Genomic DNA, 23764 nt, shown 5'->3' with positions numbered 1-23764 from the left:
ATCTAGCATGACATAGTATGGCTTTGTACTAGCTTCCACTCTTCAGAGTTGTATTGTACTCCTACACTCACTCACTCAGAGGTCACACTATTCACAGGTAGGAGTATTACGCTTTTCTGATTCACTCCCCTTTGCCATGCTTTGTAGGAGCTGAAATAAAGTCAATTCCCCAAAAAGCAGCAGAAACACACAAATGTAGCTGTAGCTGAGCTTTTATCAGGCAACACGTTGGCCCTCCGCAGCTCGACACTTTAGTGTACATCACGACGATGTTGCTTCACAGTAAAAGCCTCTGCCAGTAATTACCATGTCACCGATGCATTTATATTCTGTGGGATAAATGAGATGGATAAATCACTTTAAAATGAAATTTCATTTAGTTTCTTTTGAGTGAAGTGCCTGATGCTCAAAGTTCTGCAAAGGCTTGGTTCCTAAATGACACAACCTATCATTATAAAATGGTATGCATTTACCACCTCACTGTGTGAATAAATAGTAGTTTGTAATGCACTGCCAGTGAGGTCCAATAAGGTTGAAAAGGTTGGTGAGGTTCACTGGTTTAACAGCACACTATTAAAGTGTTTGTGTGGCTAATTGTGCATGAAAATAGACTACCACTTTTTCATGTATTCATGGTGCTGATATTGAATTTGAATTGCTACATGTAATGTATTCTATCAGCTTCTACTCTCTTCAAAACACATAGGCAAAATGCAAGCAACCCTAGCTGACCAATCACAATTTTTGTGGTCCCCATGTGGTTATCTCAATACTCCTGATGAGTAGTTATACATATGAGGAGGTTTACATGAGCTCTGGAGCCTCCTCACATATCCTCTGCAACCGCCCGACATAAAGTATAATCTGGTTTTTGCTACTGTGAATCTTTGGCGTGGTCCATCGAGCTTTAAGTAAACCTCAGAGGTTATTTCCGTTGCCACATATTTTGGCAACCAGAGGAAGTCGGTTTTTTAAGGAGGGGGTGTTTGCGCAACTAGGACTCTGCCTACTTCTTGAATGTAGTCTTTTATAGCATCTTACATGCACACCCACAATTGGCAGGGGTGATACTATTCATCCCACAATACTCAGTGGGTTTGCACAGTAATATCATCCATGTATTCTGCATGTATAACAGTCCTCTCACATCTCAGAGATTGCACAAACTGTCTTTTGTCAGATATTGTTGTGCAAAACATGTCAGAGAACCAGTTTCTGAAATGGAGTCTTCCTTTACTTTGTTCAAACCTTGATGCTACTTTGTCCTGCTTCTTTGATGAACATTAAAAGAACAGACATAGGGGCCCATTGCCGAACCCAATCTGTCAAGCCATCCAGAACACGGAGTTTGTGAAGTGTGCAAAAGAACACTGAAATATGCCTCTAGCTTGACTGCTGCTGGTGCGTCGCGTTTCATCCCACCTGTCTCAAAGTATAGCACACCCATCTCCAAAGCTTTCATTGTGGCAGCATCACAGTTGGAGTTGTAGTTGTTGTGAGATGCATTTGTGATCAACAGATAGGTGCAGCATGTATGATATGCTAATGTATGCTGCATCCTTTATTAGATTGAGCTGTGCTGCGTGTCTGGATTTATCAGAAAATTGGATGTTACTGTGCATGAAAAATCATCATGTGCAGGGTTGTTCATTTACATGGGAGCAGTGATGACAGAAATAAAACAACAAGCAGATGGTGTCGAGTTTTTCTTACGCAGTAAATGCTGCAGCCTCCCCAAGGCTTTTTCACACTTTTCACTTGTCCTATTACAGCACCGCCCCAAAAATAAATTGCAAGTCTGACTAAATTTAAAAGATTCAAAAATAGTTTAGCAAACTTGTGTTGTTCTGTCTCATTTGCCCCTGTCTGACAGGAGCTTAATCAATTTGCCAAAAGGGTTTCATGGTACAATCCTATTAGCTCAACTCAAAGACAGTGAGCTGTGTGAGACTGTGAAATGGTTTTGTTAGCAACTTTGGTATGCTAGTTTATACACTGTTCACATCAAAGTATCATAACCCTATCTGTAATCCTATCTGTCTTTGCCCTCACACGTATTCATTTTTATTACAGAGGTTGTGAGTAGGCACCTACTTTTATCCGCCTGCATTTTCTCAATCCAAACTGAATTATTCAGTCTTGCATTCACCCACTTTTTGACATTTGAGATTTATGGCCCATGTGGGTTTTTGGGCAAGGAATGCAGTTCGATATCCTCGGTCGGCATGAAGATGAATCCAAATATCACTGTTTGCCTTCATTGCTGCTCCAGTATTGATTCTTTAATGCTGTAAACCTTGACTAATGTCCTCGCCCAACACGTTAGCAAGTGGTGGTCCTCTGCAGCTGCACAGTGGTTTAGCTCCAGACATTTGCTATCGCTCTTTGTTGTAACTCCTGCTTCATTTTTGCACCACTTCGAACATCTGAGGACTTTTTCTCTCATCGTTTGTGGCAAAAGACCCGAGCACAAACCGTCTCCTTCTCTGTGCCTCCACTCCAGAGCCTGTCAAACTAGATAAGGCAAATTGCTGGTGTCTGTGCTTTAGTCATGTTCCCCCCCACCCTCTTTTCTTCGTTACAAGTGGATATGCCTTCCCCTCAATCTGTGGCTTGTCTCTATCTAGGGTAACATAACTGATTCTTATTGGACACAGCCAGAGTTCAGAAACTCAGCATCTCTGAGTGTACTTACTGTACAGCTCACGCACATGCTGCATTTTAGTCACTGACATGTTTCCTGTCCACTTTTAGCCTCTATCATGTTGAATCAATTGGAGCCTGGGCGGTATCTTACAGAATGACACAGTGCAAAGGAGAATAGAAGAAGAAGGGCAGGGTGCAATTAAGACAGTCCTGCTCCTCCCCTAGCCTACCAATCTCTGTTCTCTCTCTGTGTCACCAAGGTGACATTGCTCAGGGCGCTCCAGTTTTTCTTCATCAGGTACAGAGGCTCGGCCTTGCATTTGTACCATTAATCATCTCATAAAGGATTTTTTCACTACATGTCTCAAATTAGCCTTTTATTAAAGACATTATTATATTCCGTCATTATTCTGAGAAAGGAATCAATTGAACTAACAGTCATCAATGAGTGAAGGCAAATTTTCAGAGAAGGTAGAAAGGTGGCCTTGTAGTTTGGGAGTAATGAGAATTTTTTAGGTCTGTATACAGGAAGTATGTGAATACTGCAGAGCAACAGCAATTTCTACTCTTTGCTCTAACATTTCTGTAATGTCTCCTTTAGTTTTCTATTTTCAACTTTATTTTCTGTGATGGAAAATGACCTTCATGTTTCCTCCGTGACTCAACAGTCACATTCACTACCATTTATTTTTAATACACCTTTATATTTTGGATTGTTTTCAATGTCTTTCCATTATTATTTGGCAAATTCCCCACTACTGCCAGAGTCTAACTGTGTCTGAGTGTTATAATAATGTGGTAAATGCTGCGTGACATGCAGTTACATTACATTACAGGCTGTGTGATTGTTTGATGGAGCAGTATCAGAGTGATCTTGGAGCAATGAGAGACAACAGATTCTCAGACTTTCTAAAAAGCCTCTTCTCACTTCGCCAGGCGAAACAGTGATTTTCTTCTTTTTTCCTCTTTCACCAACTTCTATCCAAAACTCAAACACGCCTCCACACATTCATTTACTAATCAATGAGCAGACACGTTTCTACTGGTTGATCCATTCAGCTGCCATACTTATACTTTGACTTGAAGTCTCCTCTGCAAAATCTGTTGAGGGAGGATTAGTTTGTTTCAGTCTGTGCAGGAAAAACAGAACTTTGCCAGGCTGTATAAATTGCATTTCTGCTTGTCTCACGTAACATCAGTAGCTGCATCTTATTTTAGAGAAAGTTTTGTTTATAGTTTTATGGATTTCATGCAAACTCCAAGCAGAGTGAAGTAAATTTATAAAATATGTATAAAGACTCGGAGGCCATTCTAGTCTGGACACTGTGGGAGTCCTCCTCTTTCGGCCTGGGGCGCTGGATACTTAGAAACCAAATTCCCATCAGTGCAGCTCTCCAGCTGAGATGTCACAAGTTTGATTCTTGCAACAATCATCAACAGTAATGTGTCATGAACAAGTGTCCTTGAGGGAGGAAAACTGAACCTTAATCTGTTCACTGACTTTACAGTTGCTCCACAGAAGAATCACATAAGTTGTATATGTATGAGGAAATCAAAGTGAAAGAGTGGAGTGTCCATTCTAAGTGTGGACTGATCATGGGGGGTGGCTGATGATTGATTAGTGTATTTAGTCCGTTCCATTACGCTGTCTAATAGCCTATGGTAAGACTTGTGTGTACAGTAAACTGTGATGGAAGTGTAAATAGAGAGGGCCACGGCAGCTTGCCAAAATGACCTCAGCATTAAGTGTTTTTTTTTTTCTTTTTATTTTAAGCTGAACGCCAGCCAAACTGCTAGACGACTGTACTGCTGCAACTGATCCATGTCCTACACACTGCATTAGGCTCCTGCATATTAGAAACGTCTTTGTCTTTCTCAAGAATGTTAAGGAGCTATTACACAAACAGACATTAAAATTCTAGTCAGATTACATAGCTTATTTATTATTTGTAGCTATGTTCCTGGATGCAGCACAAACCTCTCAGCTCAACTCAGAGTTTTCATCACACTGTGTGTTTCATTCATTGAGCAGACACATGGATCACAGTTCAATTAAAGTCCCAAGGTCGTGCATTTGATGGCGTCACGCGCAAAGCCGTCCCCCGGACCTATTTGTCTTTGTTAGAGGCTCATGTATAATGCTCTTGGATACAAAAGACGGATTGGTCAGATCGTCCTGTCAAGAGTCTCGCCAGAGCGTGCCTTCATTTGAATTTGCCCTTCAATCAATTAAATCAATGAAAGGAACTAATCAGAGAAGGGACAAGCAACACGGCCGCACGCTCGATTTCACATACATCAGGGGTTACGATGACTTACGGGATAACGCTGTGGGAGAACAACATTATGTGGCCATTCAGTGGTGTCATAGATCCACTAATTAGGACAGAGGCAGTGTGAACTCAAACAAGTTGCTGGATGTGAATAATTAAGTGCTTCCAGCATGCACTTCTTCCCTTTGATGTGTTTTTCCCCTTTGAAGAGAGTCCCACTATATCAGTACCCCTCCCAACCCCCCTCCAAAAAGCCAGTGAGTCCTCAGTGAAGTGTATGCACCATTATAAGTGGAAGGTACACTGCACTGTATTTATGTTTACCACCTCTCTGTGACCTGGGGAAGACAGGCTCCCTGTCAAGTAAAAAGAACATTATTTTGGATAAAATATACCTGAGTTTTGTGGAAGTTTTCCAGGAACACACTGCACGGTGATTCTATAGTAATGCGTTTGATCAAATTATTAAGATATCAGTTAAATTGATAGTCAAGTGGTTGCCTGTGTCCTGTAGCGACCTACTACACTATTTAAATCTGATCATTGTCTGATCTTTGTTAGTTACTAAATCTAATACTTTGGATAAAGGTTGTGTAAAAGCTATTATAAGAGCATAATTCAACACCCTTAAATTGTGTGATAACCAGACCACACATTTATCATGTTTTTGTTATGATAAAATACTCTCTAGTTAGGTCCAAAGAAACGGAGTAACCTTAGTTGTGAAATTTGCATTAAGACTGCAATAACCTGAATCAGCTACTGTGCACTTTAGGTATTAAGAACTATAATCAAATAAATGTCTCAATAAATCCTTACATATTAAGCGAAATAAGTCAAATATATTGTACATTTTATTGCAAGGTGTTCACAAGCTAAATTAAGCTATTTTTTGTCATCTTTCACCCATAAATTCATAGGTTACATACTGTGGGTGTAATTAATTTAAATAGGCAGGTGTTTCCTTCTATGCCTACAGGAATAGTTTAACATTTTGGAAGATATGTGCAATTGCTTTTCTGAGTTAGAGCAGGGGTTTGATGCCATTCTGATGTCTGTGTGTTAAGTATGGAGCTGGAGCCAGGAGGTGGTTAGCCTAACCTAGCATCACCCAAAACCAGGAGGAGGGGCAAATAACTCTGTCCAAAACATATAACTTGTCGTGTTTAGTATTTGTTTAAGTATGGATTAAATTAATGAAACACAGCATGTTAATTAGGTAGGAGTCTTTTTGTTTGTTTGTTCTTTAACCTTGGACAGAGTGAAGCTAGCTGTGTCCCTCTGTTTCCAGTGTTGAAGCTAAGCTAAGATAATTGCCTCCTGACTCTTATTCCATTTTTAACATACAAATATGAGTGGTAATGATTTTCTCTTCTGACTCTGCACAAGAAAGCAAATCAATGTATTGCCCAAAATGTCAAACCCTTCCTTTAATGTTATATATTATTGTAAATCAACAGTAGACTATTTTATGTTCCCATTTTAGCTGGATCCGTCCTATAAAAGACATGAATCTCAAGGGACTCTCTGGTTAAGTAAAGGATGAATGACCCCATTATCTGCTGTCGGTGACAAAAACACATCATGCTTTCACACCTGCAAGTAACTGCTGTTTTGTCTCCCAGGCATTCTTTACAAAGGCAGTGGAGAGAACCAGTTCATCTCTCTCCAGCCCCCTGTGATCTCCACTGTCATGGGGAACGGGCGGCGCAGGAGCATCTCATGCCCCAGCTGTAACGGACAGGCCCAAGGAAACAAGCTGTTGGCACCAGTGGCTCTGGCATGGGGCATTGATGGAAGTCTGTACGTTGGAGATTTCAACTACATCCGTCGTATCTACCCATCTGGCAATGTCACAAGTATCATGGAGCTCAGGTAAGATCAAGGCATTTCATAGAAATATTTCTAAGTGCATGCTATACTTTGTTTGATTTAAAAAAAAAAAAAAAAAAAAAAAGAACATGAATGAAGTGTTAACCTTGAAATTTATATGAGGTTATGAGGTTATATGTCATGTAATGGAAAGATAACATGCAACATATTGTAGTTAAACCTAGAAACATGACAAAAATAGGTCTAATTAAAAAAAAAAAATCTGAACCCACTTCTCATTTCTACATTTAGTCCTCAGTGTGGAGAGGGAAACCATAATGGCATGGTGGACAGACTTTCAGTCACACACATCTTTCCCCTACCCATAGAAATTTGAAATCTTTTCCCCATCCATCTCCATAATTAGGAAAGACATCCTGTCTTCAGCGTGTAATTGGGATGATTTACGCCCTCATGCCAAGTTGGCTTCTCTCAGCAATGACTCTGATTCGGCCAGTTGGCTTATTTCAAAGTAGCAGGTGTTGATTAAATGTACATTGGGCTATCATCCTACATGAGACACATAGATGACAAACATATGAAGACTGCCTTGAAAGGATACAGGTCACAACAGTGTTAGCGGGTAGCTGTATGTCAAGTGGTGTGTAAGTTATGGTAAGATTATAAGGGTGGATGTTAAACCGTAAAACTCAAGAAACTGAAAAACATTCCTTTCTACCTCAGTAAGCCGCTAATGTACCTGTACAGGGATCAGCCATTAAGGGACAGTTCTCATATGGGGAAGTGTACAGCAGTATGAATGGGAAACAGGGTGTGCTGTTGCAGGATCGATGCATGCTCAGCAACACTTTAAGATAAATAATGGCTTAAGAAATGGTTTGTGTCTCCAAGCAACTATTTTACTCTGTTTACAAGGAGAGAAACACAAAACACTACTATGAGGACTTGTTGTGTTTGCCAAATTAAATTTAGTTTGACATAAACGGACTCAGTAAGGAAAATTTTTATTCATATTTAATGGCAATTGCAGTGCAGATTTAAACCAATACAGTAGAAAAAGTTTACTTGCATATATCTTCATTGTTGCGGAATTGCAGAATATTTGCTTGTTTTGTATTTGATATCTTTCTCAAACATTTAAAGACCAAAGCAAATTCTGTTTTTGGTATATGTGACGCATGCTTGCTGTATGAAGGCCCAAATACACCATATGGGATTCCCTGAACCTCTTTCAGCTGCTGTTTGCAGAAAGTCAGCATTTAGATTCTGGCCTCAGCGGTCAATGTAACAAGTGGCAGAATCAATATTTCAATATGAGTGGTCAAATTGAGAAAAGCAGTGGTAATGCAGGATGGTGCTTTATGGAGATAGTTGTACATATTTTCCTCTCTGTGGGTTGTAACTCTCGGCCACAGTCCCGCCTCTCCACTTTCTGCCAAATGGATTGTCGTTGCTGGCGACTTACTCTAGCGGCTGTGTTTATTCTTCAAGGGGATATTTTGATTTTCTGAGTTTCAGTTGTTTGTTTTTTCTCACCAGATACTGTAAGGGGGGAAAAGCTTTGTGTTTTTAACAACATTTGAGCCCTTGTTAGCAATAGCTTTGCCTATTCCTCATTGTTTAAATAAGGGATAACAAGGCTTTAAAAGTCATTACTAGGTGGGCAACTAAAAATCAGAAATAAAGGTACACTTATAAGATTTACTAATTTCACCGTCTTGATTCTTCTTCCTCTTTTCCTGCTCACCCTGTACCCTGTCATAGAAATAAAGACTTTAGACACAGGTAGGTGTTTTATCTTAGTGCATGTTTTCTTTGCTTGCTCTCCATATATCATCATCTTTACCATCCTTTATATAAATAACTCTCCCTTTTACATTCACTTTTAGCACCAGTGATTACCATGTGTGATTATAACAAACCAATTATGGCTTGATTACATCTTAACAAGAAGAAGAGTGCATGGTCTTTCAGCACTTCAGTGCAGTGTAATTGCTCACGACAGGGCCACAACATGCACTCGAAACCTTGAAAACATTTAAAACATTCAGCTTTAATATAAAAAAGGATGTTAATGTAAATATATACAATCAGTATCTATGTGTACATTGTAATTCATTTCAGCACAACAGTGCTGCAAATAACAGTACCATTGTGAAGCTTATAATTACATCTCCAGTGATGGCGTTTGGCAGATGCTCTTATCCGCAGGGGCTTACACAGTTGCTTTGTATTCATAATTAAGACAACAGCATCAGATCAAGTGACGATGTAGATTGGTGGCAATTAGGTTGTCCCAGTGATTAACTTGACCATAAGTGCCAGAGGTGCTGTGGAGACTAAACTGGAATAACTTTATTAAGCTGGCTATCAAGGTAATGTCTCTGGTGTGACAACAGGATTATGTGATATGGATATGTTTCTGTTCTATGAATTAAAAATCAACATCAATTTGCTTGATTTGTCTGCTGAAAGCAACAGCAGTTCCCTTCTCCCCCCTCTTTGCTACAGAATCCATTGTCTCCCCCTCATTAAATTCTAGCTGCAGGTGCAGTGTAGTTTTGATCAGTGGCTCTATCACAGCATTTTCTTGTAAGCCTTGTAAGCTTAAATGACCACCAGAGAAAATAAATAAAGCCTTCCAGTGCAGTGATGTGCAACATGATTTGTCATCAGTCATGAGGATAAACTTTGTTTTGATCATCCTCCAAAGGCCTGTGCAGGTCTGCTGGTGGGATAGATGACCACAGCAATCCAGGTCATCGTCGGGCCATGTGACTCAGTTTACCTTTGGCTTGTTTGTGTGAATCCTAAATGGACTAGAACTAAAAGGCAACAACAGATCTTTGTTGTTGTTGTTGTTTGTTTGTTTGATGGTTCTTTCAGACCAAAGGAAAACAAAGCACAAGCATTAACACCACCACACTAATTTTGAAAAATGGGAAAAAATAACATAGTCTTGGTGCATGTTTAAAAGAAAACTCTGATGAACAAATAATGTTCATATGGTTGTTTCCTTTATACCTGTCTAAGACAACTTGTATAACATAGTTTTGTGTGAGCCTACCTACGGTTACCATGACCCATTATGGTTGACAGAGATGTTTACATGTATCTTTGCAGAGGCATAATTCCAGCTGGAGAGCTCTTGCTACAGGCCTAGGTTTAACCATAGGCTGATTGTAGTCAGGTGGTTTTCCACTCTTGGCTGTATAGGCTAGCAACAAGGTCACATACTTATCATGAGCTACTACAGTCAGTGAAGGGAGCGTAGACACAGAGTGACACAGCAGGTTGATATGAGGGCTGCTGGATTGTGGATCAGTTGGAGGCTTCTGATTGCCTGCAAGGCAATGCCAGCAATCAGGACATTGTGATAGTCTAATCAGGAGATAACCAGCACCTGGGCCACAACCTGGGACAGGTATTGTCAAACTTGTAGATGTAGAGGAGCAAACATCTCAATTGGGAAAAAGCTACAGTCACCACCTGATCTCTTGGTCAAATGGCAGCCAATTAATTAAGGTCATTTTTGTGGCCATAGTCTGAGGTCTGTTTTTTGGATTTTTTGGATTTTTTTTTTTTTTTTTTTGACCTAAGAGGTAAACAAAATATCAAATACAAGACAATATAGTAAAGCTTTAAAACTTAACATGTATTTAACTTAACATCAGAAGCTTCACAAAGGTATAATTTATTGCAGGACTGTTTTATAAGACTGCACAATGTCATACAGGTGTTTCATTTATTGTGTCCACCCCCTGCAGGTCGACTGTAAAAGAAAGGGATACTAATGCACGTCTTGCCAAATTCTTTCCAGAAACTTGATAGCAGCCACCTATTTTGGGCATTTACTTTGACTCATAAAAGCTGTCAAGTTTTATGACTCCATCTTCATCATTTTACAAAGATGTTTCATTGCCACATTTATTTTGCCGTCACATTATCCCACTTCCAAAGCCAACCAGTATTGACTGAGGTACCATTAAGCTGGAGTGCAACCAGAGAGGCCATGTTTACGACTGCACTGTAAAGCAAGCTATTTTTCATGTTAACTGCTTCTGTTTTGAGCTCATTAATGACACTTAAGCACCTGCTATGTATCAACTCTGCCTTAATAGAAAAAGGTTAATTTAATAGTTTGTCAGTGTTTTGAATTATTTAAAAAGGCGACTGCCACAGAAAATGATAATTTAATTGACTTTCTTTAAATCTAAGTATCAGTCAATCAAATGCTGTAAAATCTTTTGATTCTTAATCTTAGACAGATGCAATGCCATTAGTTGTTGCACTTTGTTAACATAAGCCAATCATTTCTCTAATTTCCAAAGGCTTCTCCCCACGGGGGAGTGATAACAAATGAAATGATCTGGCACACAAGTTGTCATTTCTGCTTTGTAAACTGGAACCCCACTGCAGTGGTATCCCGTTAAATTCTGTTTGACTTCTTTTCAACCTTCTCTGTCTTTCTCCTTGTTTGCTCTCAAAGGCTCTGCCCCTTTTTCTCCTGCTGTGGAAAAGTCTTCACACAGTTTTTCAGAACATTAAAAAATAGACATTATTTCCTTCTGCAGTTCATTATCCTCATACACGACAATGTTGCTACTAATTTTATGTTGATAATAAGGTTATTTTAAGCTGCAATTGGACTGGAAAAAAACAAGTTATACTTAAACAGCCATCGACAGCGTGTTTTAGAAAATAACATTCTTAATGACAGCTTAAAGACGAAGAAAATAACCTGATTGAACATTCACATTAACTTACAGTCAACACTTTTAATGCAATTAAAACAATGCATGAGCCTGAGGAAGGTTCACTAATTCCATTACACTTAAAATAATGTAAGCAGGTTTTGCTGTTAGTCTTTAAACAAAAACAACTTTCTACATTCCCCTGAATGTTCTGAGAGTATTCTCTAAAAGGTGTTCTCTATATAAACAGCTTTAATGCATACTGAAAACAATGTTAGCTCTCTGGAGAGATAGAGTGGGATCTGCTCCTAATAATATTGACTAACTGTTTTATTCAGAGGAAAAATTTGGCTAAATTTCATCAGGGGTCAGTTGGGGTTTACAGGTTTTTTCTGGTATTTTAAGGAGATTACTGCATTAGATCACATTTTAGGGATAAATTAGCATCATTAAAGGACTGTTTGGCTGTACTGTAATGGCATTTAAAGAAAAACCCTTTGTAGTGTCTGTAATAACTGAGTTATTGTCTTGAACGCAGTAACAACCCGGCACACCGGTATTACCTGGCAACTGACCCAGTAACTGGCCAGCTGTACGTGTCGGACACAAACTCCCGGAGGATCTACCAACCAAAAACCTTGACCGGGACCAAGGATCTGCAGTCGAATGCAGAGGTGGTGGTGGGTACCGGTGAACACTGCCTGCCCTTCGATGAGAACCACTGCGGAGATGGAGGCAAAGCTCCAGAGGCCTCTCTCACTGGACCCAAAGGTATCGTTTAAAACGATGGAGATGTTATGCTCAAATGGAGGGGCGGAACACGCTGAGGGGTGGATTTAAATTTATGTGTGCATTGGGCTCTGTGCCAACTCTCAGCCTACTGATTTGAATGATTTCATTGATTTGAATGTACAAATTTTGGTTGTGGTTCATGTTTTGAAGTAAAAGTCAAAAGTTGTTGTTTTAATCTCCAGAAATATAATACATAATTTATTTTGCATGATTTGATATTCCTGTAAATATCCTATAAAATCTGTACTTGATTCCTGAAGATTTTTTCTCAGCTGTTGAAAGTAAGGGCTAAAATTACAGCCATCCACATGTCAATAGCTACTATGCGCAACCTGTTGTCCACATTCAAATAGCACATGGCCATTTGTGCTTGAATTGCTCACTTTTCCATAAATTCTTCTGGATGAAAAGGCTAAGATGAATTGTTTTGCGCTAGTTGTTGCCCGCTCTGAATGCCAACTCCAATAGCTCAGCTTCAGCTGGGTGATAAAGGCTTGAGTGAAGGCAATCTGAGAGAGCGTCTCTAATGATGGAGTGGGTGGAAGCCGAGACCAGGGAAGAAACAGCAGATGGCTCCTTTTTTTTTTTCTCCTCTCAGACATTTGGTGAACTCTGCTCAAATGTGACACTTTTCATCTGTCTGAGAATCTCAGACTGTCAAATAGCCAGCTCCTAAGGATTCACCGCGGGCTCCCTCGGCTCGTCAATGTTTTAGCAGAAAGCAATCTTGTGCAGACCTAGCCACAGGTCAAACCAAACCACTCACCTTCCACAGAAGCTTTTAAAGACTTCATTGAAAAATAAATCATACTCTGGAGGTAAAACTGAAGTTAATGCTGATTCAGAACATTCTAAAAGCCCCTAAAAAGTAAAACACAATCTTCCACTACACATACATGTTCCTGAGATCAACGTCTCTCAGTCTTTAGAATTTAACTCCAAACCACAGTGTGTTAAAACCAATGAGGAGAATGAAAAATAGTCTCACTGCATGCGAAGTATGATTGAACTCCCATAGGTGCCGGTCTCTATTAAGCAGCACAGTGACATGGAGAGCGATGTGGAGGCTGGCGTGGCCCGTTAATGTATTCTCCCAGTTTGGGACAAATGGTTATTGCAACTCCACACTGGCTCGGCTGCAACTTACAACTCTGAGCTGACACTCAATCATTGAGACAATTTAGTCCACAGTTGTCACCATGGCAACTGTCTGTCTTTCACCCCTTTCATCTAAAATTGGCCGAAGCTGTCATTTCCGCTCCCTCGCTCATTCATTTCTCAAATGGTGTGCAGATTGTTGATGATTGCTGCTGTCAAAAAATCTCCCAAACGCACCACTCATTGACACCCCCCACCTCACAAGGTCCTTTTTTTTGAAAGAGGAGGGTTACAAGACGTGGCAAGTGCATATATACCGTATGAATACAGCCTTTCCTACTTCTGCCTGAGAAATTATTTAATACCAGAAAAGCAGCCTGTGAATTATTGATGGGTGTGCTTTTTGCAGTGACCTGAATAATGGGAAGGCAAGCTTGACACATGTATCCATCGTGTTCCGTCCACTGAGTCATGCAAGCAGAGATGCCGCATATCTACCATGTTCTCTATCACAGGTTTTTTTCTCTCTCTCTCTCTCCCTCCCTCCTTTTCTCCCCTCTCTTACGTGATGTCAACAGGCATCGCCGTGGACAAGAATGGCCTGATTTATTTTGTTGACGGCACCACAATCCGAAAGGTGGACCAGAACGGCATCATCTCCACTTTCCTCGGTTCCAATGACCTGACATCGGCTCGCCCGCTGACCTGTGACAGCAGCATGGACATCAATCAGGTGACTTATACAACACATGTGCCAGACAGTTGTTAACCCTGGGTGTATGCTCGCACACAGAGCATGTCGCAGCGCCACCTCGTGCCTCTGACCCTCTAACCCTCTTTCAGTTTGTTTAACCATGACTCATCATTGATATGCAGTGTTGCATAACTGTGTATATATTACATATACAGTATAACTCATCTTTTCGTGAATGATCATTTTTAAGGCCTTTTTTAAGTGAGAGCAAGATATGCAGGTTTTTTTTTTTTTTTAAGAATTTACCTTCACTGAACTAGGTGAAAGAGCTTTTTTACATGCTGCCTCCTAGAATCCTCTGCAATGAAATTTAAAATTGCAAAAACTGGTCTCCTTCTGGGAATTTAAATCATTGCGGCAGAAATTGTGTGCTCTCTCTTCTGGCTGCTATTTGGGAGAATATTAGAATAAGGATGTTTTAGTATAATTCATTTATTGTTTGATAGCATTAGATCATTCTTACTTATTTATATTGACTGTTTTAGATTGCCCTAAGGCCCTAAGGATCTCTTTCGTTTGTTTCAAGGATATGTTCTTTTAAATCTCAGTGGCTTTTTTATTCATGGTTTTATAATCCCATTGTTGTTCAATTTTGATCTTGCAAGATATTCTGTTATCTGGTTTTATGTTTTTAGTCTGTAACATAGATACTCCCGCCTGTTTTGACTAGCACAATGAAACTTTTATGTTTCATTGAGATTTATAGAGAAACTTACAGTGACATACATGGAATAAGCTCCATTTCCTAGAACACCAATACAGTGTTTTAAGGTGCTCGTTCAATAAACAGCAGAGACTAAGGAAATTCTTTCTTTTTTATTTATTTGTTTTCAACTCTTGACAAGAGCAGAGCTTTCTCTCTGAAAGTGCAGGAAGAAAATATGTGCTAGGAGGAGGATGTGATTCAGGCAGGAAGTGGAGACATGAAGTGTTTATTGAAGAGATGAGTTTTCAGGTCACGGCAGATGATATGGAGGGACGAATAATTACTCAGTTTGGGGGGCTTATTTTGATGTGGCTGGAGCTGAATTAGTGTTTAGTGTTCCACTAGAAATTCTCAGGATTGAGGACACTTAGACCATACATGATAATGAAGCAGCTCTCAGTAGCGCATTTGCCACACATAAAACCTTTTCTGCTGCAGCACCTGACGACAGCTGGCTTTGTCTGACAAAATTTACCATCTACCTGAGAATGAGGCGGCATAAAAGCAGCGGCCTGTCCTCACACAATAGGTTATAGCATTACAATACAGTGACATTTCTTTCAAAGAAGAAGTGCCGCTCCCTGTGCTCAAACATTAATATCCCTCTTCATTTCACTCCTTTAGAGTTTCGAGATCTGAATTGACATGAATAATGAAGAAAAATAAAAGCCAGAAAAGATTTTTATCATATCAAAATGGATGCATTCACAGCATCCTCTATATCCTGTTTCTCCAGAGTGAAAGTGAAAAAGTGAATTTTTAAGTGTATTAACTGTATGTGGGAGAATGAAACTGCTGGTTTCATTCTCCCACATATTACATGTGAGCACCAGACATAACAGTGGGTTTTTTTGTTTTTTTGGGGGGTTTGTTTTTTAGCTAACCAATTTACATTTTAATTAGACTTCTAATGTTCCAATGCAGATCAGCTTACAAAAAGAAAGTGTACAAACAAAACACTTAGTAGATAGGAAGGACTGCAGCAGTGAAAACCAATGACCCTGACAGCAGATATCACAAATATTCACGTGTCCTTTTGAGAGGTTAGATAACAATAGAAACGCATTAAAAGAAAAAAGAGCCCACGACAAAATTAAAGGGTGTTTTTGAAAACACAAGAACGTTTTAAATGTAAACAGAAGAAAAAGCAATCTGTGTTTGTGTTAGTATGCGTATGTGGGTGGCAAACATGAAGGAGGGGGGGGACATAAGAGAACATGAAGACAAAGGATTAAGCTTGTCACTTTTAGCTAATTAACCAAGTCATTTGGTTTGAGCCAATAAAGACATGGTTTTGGCGAGACCATATGATCCTCAGGCATTCAAGCTAGAGAATTGGCTCAGGTGCAGTTTAACTAGTGGCAGCCTTAAAGGCAGTGTGTTTTATTATTAATCACCCTGTGGAAAAGCACAATTCAGAAGCATTTTTACAGTTTAATCACAGAGTTATGTATTTGAAGGCCAGGCCAGTCATTTGTGCCATAACAAATTAGCTTTTTATTCACTGACACATTTCTGACAAGTACACTGTACTAGTTGGCCAGGCTTGCAGCTTGAAATCTTTTCAATATTATGCGAATATGTGAAATATATTTTACTTAATTTTGATTTAATTTGATATACTTAATTGACCCCCATCCCTCACAGGGAGCTTCTCTCTCAGGTTGCAGCACCAGTTAGTACAGCACAAATGGAGCTGGAAGGCGTGAAGTGCACGCTCAAGGTTATTTTGTAGCTATACTATAGCCACACAGGGGGATAAAGCCCTGGTACCTCACCTAGTTTGAAATCTCAGTAGCGCCATGTAAAAAGTTAAATGTCTAGAAGGGAGAGAGGGCATCATGGAAAATGATCAACAGTCAGTGTGACTGGGATAATTCAAAGAGCTTCAAAGAGCAGGATGCAGCCTATACACAACTGTAATGAAGATGTATGCCTCATCATGCCTTTTTGAATTAAATATATTCTGTTAAAATTTCAATATTTTTTTTTTCTATGCTTGCTGATCTTAGAAAATCCCACCATGCACATTATAGATGTGCTTTTTTGTTTATGGGCCCCTTAACTGGGCTCATGCTTGAGTCACTAATGCACTTTATTAATCTGAAAAAGTAACATTAAAATATTGAATATATAGGGATATTTATTTCAAATCAATTATGGGTCAGGAGTACTTTGTGTAAGCATTTTATTTCAGTTGTGTAATAATGTAATTACTGTCTTGTGGAGAAAAGAAAAACAATAATATCCTGTATTTTAGGTGATTCTTGAGTGGCCCACAGACCTAGCAGTTAGCCCCATGGACAACTCGCTGTATGTCTTGGACAACAACATAGTGTTGCGCATCACAGAGAATGGTCAAGTGAGCATTGCAGCTGGCCGACCTATCCACTGCCCATTAGCTGGACTGGAGCGCGGTGTGGCCGGTGGTCAAAGGGCACAGTTAACCCCTTTAGAGTCTGCTGTTTCCATTGCCATATCCTTCCATGGTGCCATCTACATAGCGGAGACAGATGAGAGAAAGATGAGCAGGATACGGAAGGTGTCTGTGGATGGTGAGATAACGCATTTGGCCGGAGCTCCCTCCGACTGCGATTGCAAGAATGATGCCAACTGTGACTGCTACCAGACAGGGGACGGCTATGCCAAAGATGCAAGGCTCAATGCTCCATCTTCTTTGGTGGCAGCTCCAGATGGAACACTCTATGTGGCAGACCTGGGTAACATCCGTATCCGGGCCATCTATAGAAACGGGCCAACTTTGACTTCCAGTGCCAGCACATACGAGGTGGCCTCCCCTGATGCCCAGGAGCTGTACATGTTTGACAGCAACGGCACCCACCAACACACTGCGAGCCTGCTCACTGGCGACCTGAAATATACTTTCAGCTACAGCACAGAGAATGACATCACAGCTGTTACCGACAGCAGCGGCAACACCCTGAGAATCCGTAGAGATCCTAACCGCATGCCGGTGCGTATCGTCGCCCCTGACAACCAGGTGATATGGCTGACTATGGGCACCAATGGCAGGCTGAAAACTCTTACAGCACAGGGCCAGGAGCTGGTGCTTCTTACCTACCATGGTAACAACGGCTTGCTGGCTACAAAGACGTCAGAGATTGGCTGGACAACTTTCTACGAGTAAGTGTAATGCAGACTGGCATACATTCATTCTGTGGAAATCTTTATTACTTGCCAAAGTTAGTCTCATTTAAGTTGAAATTCATTTAGGCCTTCTGCATCTGGAACCTGCACACAGGACAAATTAAACACACCTCCTGCTTTCTGAATGCTAATACAAATTATGTAAACAAGTTCACTTTGCATTCCTGGTAGATAATGTTTAGGATTTTTTTTTTAAAAGTATTGCCGGCTTCTCACAGATGAGGAGGCAATATTAAGAGCCTTGCAGTTGAAAGATTTGTCAAACAAACTTTTGTTTGAGCTTGTTACCTACTGCAGTAACTCAGTTTGACACTAATATTTCTATTCCTTTTTAATTCTAAACTAAAACCTCAAGCCATGAGGTACAAAGACAGAAATGTTTGCTATGTGTGTGGTTGCATGTGCGTAACCCTGTGTGTGTTCTGTCTAGTCTCACAGCTCAGTACGAGTTTACTCTATAATTGGTAACCGTACTTACCTGCAAACTGCTTTAGGGTGCACATTTAATTGAAACCTAATTATAAAATTTGCCTCAAATCTGTAAAATAGCCTAGTTAGACTTTAATAACTCAATATCCATAAGTATGCTGCTTTCTCTTATTATTTTTTTCTCAACTAAACCATGTGTATTGCGCTCAGAAAGGCAGAGGAGCAACAGAAGTGCTGGTTATAATGTTTTGTTAACATGTATACATTAAACAAAAAAAAGGAAAGTTGAACAAAATGACCAACTCATGATTTGATTTCATTAGAATAAGCCACCTGGACTCTGTATCATAATGACACTTCACTTTGGTGGCATGGCTTCTCAGTGATTGAATTTTTCTCCCTTGTGTAATTCACTGTCATGTCACATTATACCATGAATGATATCCTCACTATAGCTAAGAAAGCAAAGCATTCAGTTCAGATTATAATGACACATCAATCATCCAAATAATTGAATTCATTACAAGTCTGTGTTTTTTTTTTATACAAAACTGATAGCTGAGGAGATGTGTCATTCTCCCATGTCAAATATTTGGATTGTGCCATGGGTTGATACTGACACCCATTCGCTTATGCTCTGGAAATAGCAAATATTAAAAGGGAGAAAGAAAATGTGACATTTTAATTACAATAAAGTTGATGGTCTTACACAACAAGTATAAAAGAGCTGATAATTGAATGCACTGTAGCACCGAAAGCCCTCATACATATCAGCTCTTTGTGATTTGATGTTCTTTTTGTCAAACAGCTACGACAGTGAAGGACGGCTAATGAATGTGACATTCCCCACCGGAATGGTGAATAACTTGTACACAGACATATACAGCGCTTTGACGGTGGACATTGAAAGTTCCATGACAGAAGAGGAAATCAGCATCACCACGAATACCTCAACCATTCGTGCCTTCTACACTCTGGCTCAGGGTAAGGCCATGGCACTCATCTTCCCGACTCAGGCAGCTATTTTGTAAACGGTTATTTGTCATTGTTTCGTGGGTCACCAGGGCAATGTTGAGTAAGCTTAAGTCGTGTATCATTACAGCTCAGAGGGTCTGACAGACGACAGTGTAAATGATTACTCTCTCAGTGTGTGGGTTTGGGTGTCAGGGAGACACATCAACCTTGTGTCTAAATGGTTTCTACTCTCTGCCGGAGCCAGATGGTCCAGTTATTTCAGCATATCATTCATGTTCAGTCTTTTGATCTGAAGTTACTAAGGACTTAAAGTATAAGTATGCACAACCAATAATTACCTCAGGAAACTATCAATAACATTAATTTTCGGTGTGTAATTACCTATTTCCATGTTCTAAATTGCACTTTTTGTTTATTATTAACAGACCAATGTAGAAGTAGCTATCAAGTTGGCTTTGACAACTCGCTGAGGATTACCTATGCCAACGGGATGGACACCCACTACCAAACAGAGCCCCACATCCTGGCAGGTGCTGCCAACCCAACTGTAGCCAGACGCAACATGAGCTTGCCAGGGGAGAGTGGGCAAAACTTGGTTGAGTGGCGCTTCCGCAAAGAACAAGCCAGAGGGAAAGTTATCGTGTTTGGACGCAAGCTTAGGGTACGTTTGATTTTCTTTTTTCCTTGATGCACATATAATTGATCATCAACACATGACATACAAAAGTAGTAGATAGAGCACAGCACTAACAATACAAGGGCCACAGAATCGATAACCTACCTGGGTTACCCATGCTGATAATCAGTCAAGCTGACCAACAAATGACAGATGTTATTTTATTTCTGAGACTGTGTTACTGTCCTTATTATAACCTTGCAAACAAGATTTCTACAATTCTTTCTTTCCATCTGAATTTATGAGTCACAACAACATTTAGTTCAGTAAATGGAGGGTTATCAATATTCTAGTACTGTACATAAGTCCACCTTTTCTTATTTCGCCTTCTTAGAATCTGACTCTCAGATTTATGATTTACAGGACTTCATGAACTGAACTTGGGTGGTTACTTTGCCTCGCAGTCATTTTCATCTCCACTAAATTTAGGAGGTTGTGATTTAAGTGTACCTGAACAATCGCCAGAGTGTCTCTCAGTTTAATGAGCCTCGTGAAGGGGGTGTTAATCTCTGTGACAACTGTAGTGAAAATTTCTGAATACAGTTTATAGAGCCTGCCAGATAAAGAACAGTGATATCAAAATCAAGAATATCTCCTTGTCATTGTACTGTTGTGTAATCTATGTGCATGGGATTGTTCGATATTTTTATAACAGTATTATCAGTAGTAGCAGGAGTAGTAAGAGTAGTTGTCATTTTTTTGTCTTACACCCTCTTAAATCAAATCCTTCCCACAGGTGAACGGACGAAACATTCTTTCAGTCGATTATGATCGCACCCTGAGGACAGAGAAGATTTATGATGACCACAGGAAGTTCCTCTTAAAGATTATATACGACACAGCAGGCCACCCAGTGCTCTGGGTGCCCAGCAGTAAGCTACTGCCGGTTAATGTGAGCCGCACAAGCAGCGGGCAAATCAGTGCCCTGCAGAGAGGTCCCACCACTGAGAGACTTGAGTATGATAGCCAGGGCCGCCTGGTTTCCAGGGTGTTTGCCGATGGGAAGATATGGAGTTACACCTACCTAGAGCAGGTGAGAAAATAACATGGCCAGGGGAGGCAATATATAAGATATGTTGTACTGCGGGCTAGTCATTATCACTACAGGGTGAATCAAGACCCTGACATGCAGCGGAGGTCACCCTGAAGACATTTATTTTGCAATAATCACCAGTTCCATGCATACAATTCTGCTTATTACAGAGGTACTTAGCAAACACAGTAATCATTTTACATTAACTGCAGATTTATGAGCAAATTTCACAAGCTTTAGATGTAAACATCTGCATCCACAGAAACATGTAGCTAGTGTCCATGAGCTACTCATTGCCCTCTATTCAGTAAAGAAGAATAGACCTTTTTCACAGCAGACATTTTGACATGTCATTGCAGGGAAAGCGTTGGTGTATCTAACAACATAATGATGTCTGCATTCCACTTAGGAAGTCCTGGACACTTAACACAACTCAGTCATTGTTAATGTGATTAATTGCACCTGTGCTTTTCCTGATATAACAAGTCAAAAATGTCTGCTGCGAAAAAGATCTATGCCAGGGCAAACTGAGGAGGTGGATGTCATGTTGACTGTTTTTGCCAACTGTTTTTCAGCAGTGCATCAGTGTCAACCAAAGAAATAGTCTCCAGAATTGGTTTAAACAGTATGGCTGTTGACCATCTCCACCTTTGTGACATATTTCTTGTCCTAGACTTTATGTAGGTAGCACTGGAAAACTAGCTGAAGCCAAGACTGAATACCATAACCACCAACAACTATATATATATATATATATATATATATATATATATATATATATATATATTGGTAGTAGCACTAAGAGAGAGGCACATATTGAACAACTGAGTAAATGCAGAAACAACAACACTGGGTAATAGGTTAATAGGTGCTTTTAGGCCACGCTTAGATTAGCGTTTTTACCTAACAACCAAATTAAATTCTCACCTGTTCCTGTAGCAAAACAGTAGGGGATACATCCAGTTGCAGCCCGTCATTCCCATTCAGATTACTTTTAAATAGTCACAGCTTTAATCGAGACCATTGAACATTATGTGTTCAAGCAGTAGAACTAATTATAAGAACAAATGAACAAATGGCAAAATAGTGGGACAAGAGTAGCTATTATTTTATAATCCACTTCATCAGAGCGCTCAGTGCAGCATTTAGCTGATGAAGTTGACTCACCTTCAGCTCTCTGCACAGTTTACAGTCCTTACTGCCCTCATCTCCTTAATTTTAGCAGTTTTCCTTTGTTTCTTTCCCCTTTTTACATGAATTGCTGTACAAATTAGAGGTGAACTCTTTGTGACAGAAATGTCCATTTCTGTTTTGATACAGGAACACATCACAGTTGGTATCCTTGTAGGATTTTAACAGACTGTAATCATAGCTATTTGTCCAGTCTTTGGAGTTTTCAGGTAGTTTTTGTGTCTGTCCCTAGCTTTAGTCTATACATTGGAAACTGTAGGTTTCCATTTCTTTGCTAAAAAAAAAACAAACAAAACAAACAAACAAAAAGAACACTCAGGCTACATCACATATAAATTATCATGGTTTAACAGAATATTATGGCGCATATATACTACACAAAAATAAAAGATGTAGGAATCTATTACAGGATAACATTTTTGAAAGAGAATGCCATGAAAACATGCAGAGATTTTCTCAGCCACTCCTGGCGGCATCTTTTCATTGCGTGACCTGGAGAGGCCATGTCAACACTCTGACATAAGGAACACAGAGAGCTCAGGGAGCACAGGGAACCTCAATGTAGTAACGGATGACTGGGCATGACATTTTAACAGAAAAGGTGGCGAGCCTTAAGAAGTCAGACCACACTCCAAGCTGCATACTGTAAATTAATTAAAGCAGTCTACTGTGGGTAATAGGAGTCAGACGTAAACTGTACCAGACAATCATTAACAATTGAGCACATTTTAATAAATAGTGAAAAGTGAGTCCCCATACTAGCATACTACTGTTTAGTAAATGTCCTATGTAGTATTTATCAATAAATAAGTTTCACTGTATTTGTTATAACTTCAAACTAAAACTGTACATTAAGACATTAAACAATGAGTAGCACAATTGGTAGCTGATGTGTCATAATAGTGATGGTTGATGCTACCTAGTACATTTTTCATATACCGTTTCTCCTTTTCTCTAACAGGAAATTTCTTCTCACTCTGCTTGCACTCACCCTGCCTGGCATTATACATATATTATGTATAAATATTATGCAACTCAAGAAAACATTTGCTATTTTGCTCTTTTCCCTCTAGTCCATGGTCCTCCTGCTCCACAGTCAGCGTCAGTACATATTTGATTTTGACTCTCTGGACCGGCTTTCTGCTGTCACAATGCCAAGTGTGGCACGCTACACCATGCAGACCATCCGCTCAGTGGGTTACTACAGGAACCTGTATCACCCCCCAGAGAGCAACGCCTCAGTGGCTGTGGACTACAGCGAAGATGGCCTCCTACTGAGAATAGCTCACCTCGGCACAGGACGCAGGGTCCTGTACAGATATCGCAGACAGAATAAACTGTCAGAGATCCTGTACGACAGCACGAGGGTCAGCTTCACCTACGATGAGATGGCAGGTGTGCTGAAGACCGTCAACCTGCAAAACGAAGGTTTCATCTGCTCCATTCGTTATCGCCAAGTGGGTCCCCTGGTGGACCGGCAGATTTTCCGCTTCAGC

The 23764-nt window shown here is 40.0% G+C and overlaps 1 protein-coding gene across 1 annotated transcript in view; it reads left to right on the top strand.

The window, feature by feature from the left end:
• si:dkey-237h12.3 (teneurin-3) overlaps positions 1-23764 on the top strand; it is a 173976-nt gene that overhangs the window by 145711 nt on the left and 4501 nt on the right. The window contains 8 exon segments of the mRNA XM_018679395.1: positions 6545-6794; positions 11985-12217; positions 13915-14069; positions 17057-17940; positions 19202-19377; positions 19794-20029; positions 20781-21077; positions 23342-23764. Coding sequence (XP_018534911.1) covers positions 6545-6794; positions 11985-12217; positions 13915-14069; positions 17057-17940; positions 19202-19377; positions 19794-20029; positions 20781-21077; positions 23342-23764 — 2654 coding nt within the window.

The sequence above is a fragment of the Lates calcarifer genome, linkage group LG8, assembly GCF_001640805.2.
Source record: "Lates calcarifer isolate ASB-BC8 linkage group LG8, TLL_Latcal_v3, whole genome shotgun sequence".
Lineage (NCBI taxonomy): Eukaryota > Metazoa > Chordata > Actinopteri > Centropomidae > Lates > Lates calcarifer.
Note: the sequence above shows the minus strand (reverse complement) of the source record. Positions and strands in the feature narration are given on the sequence as shown.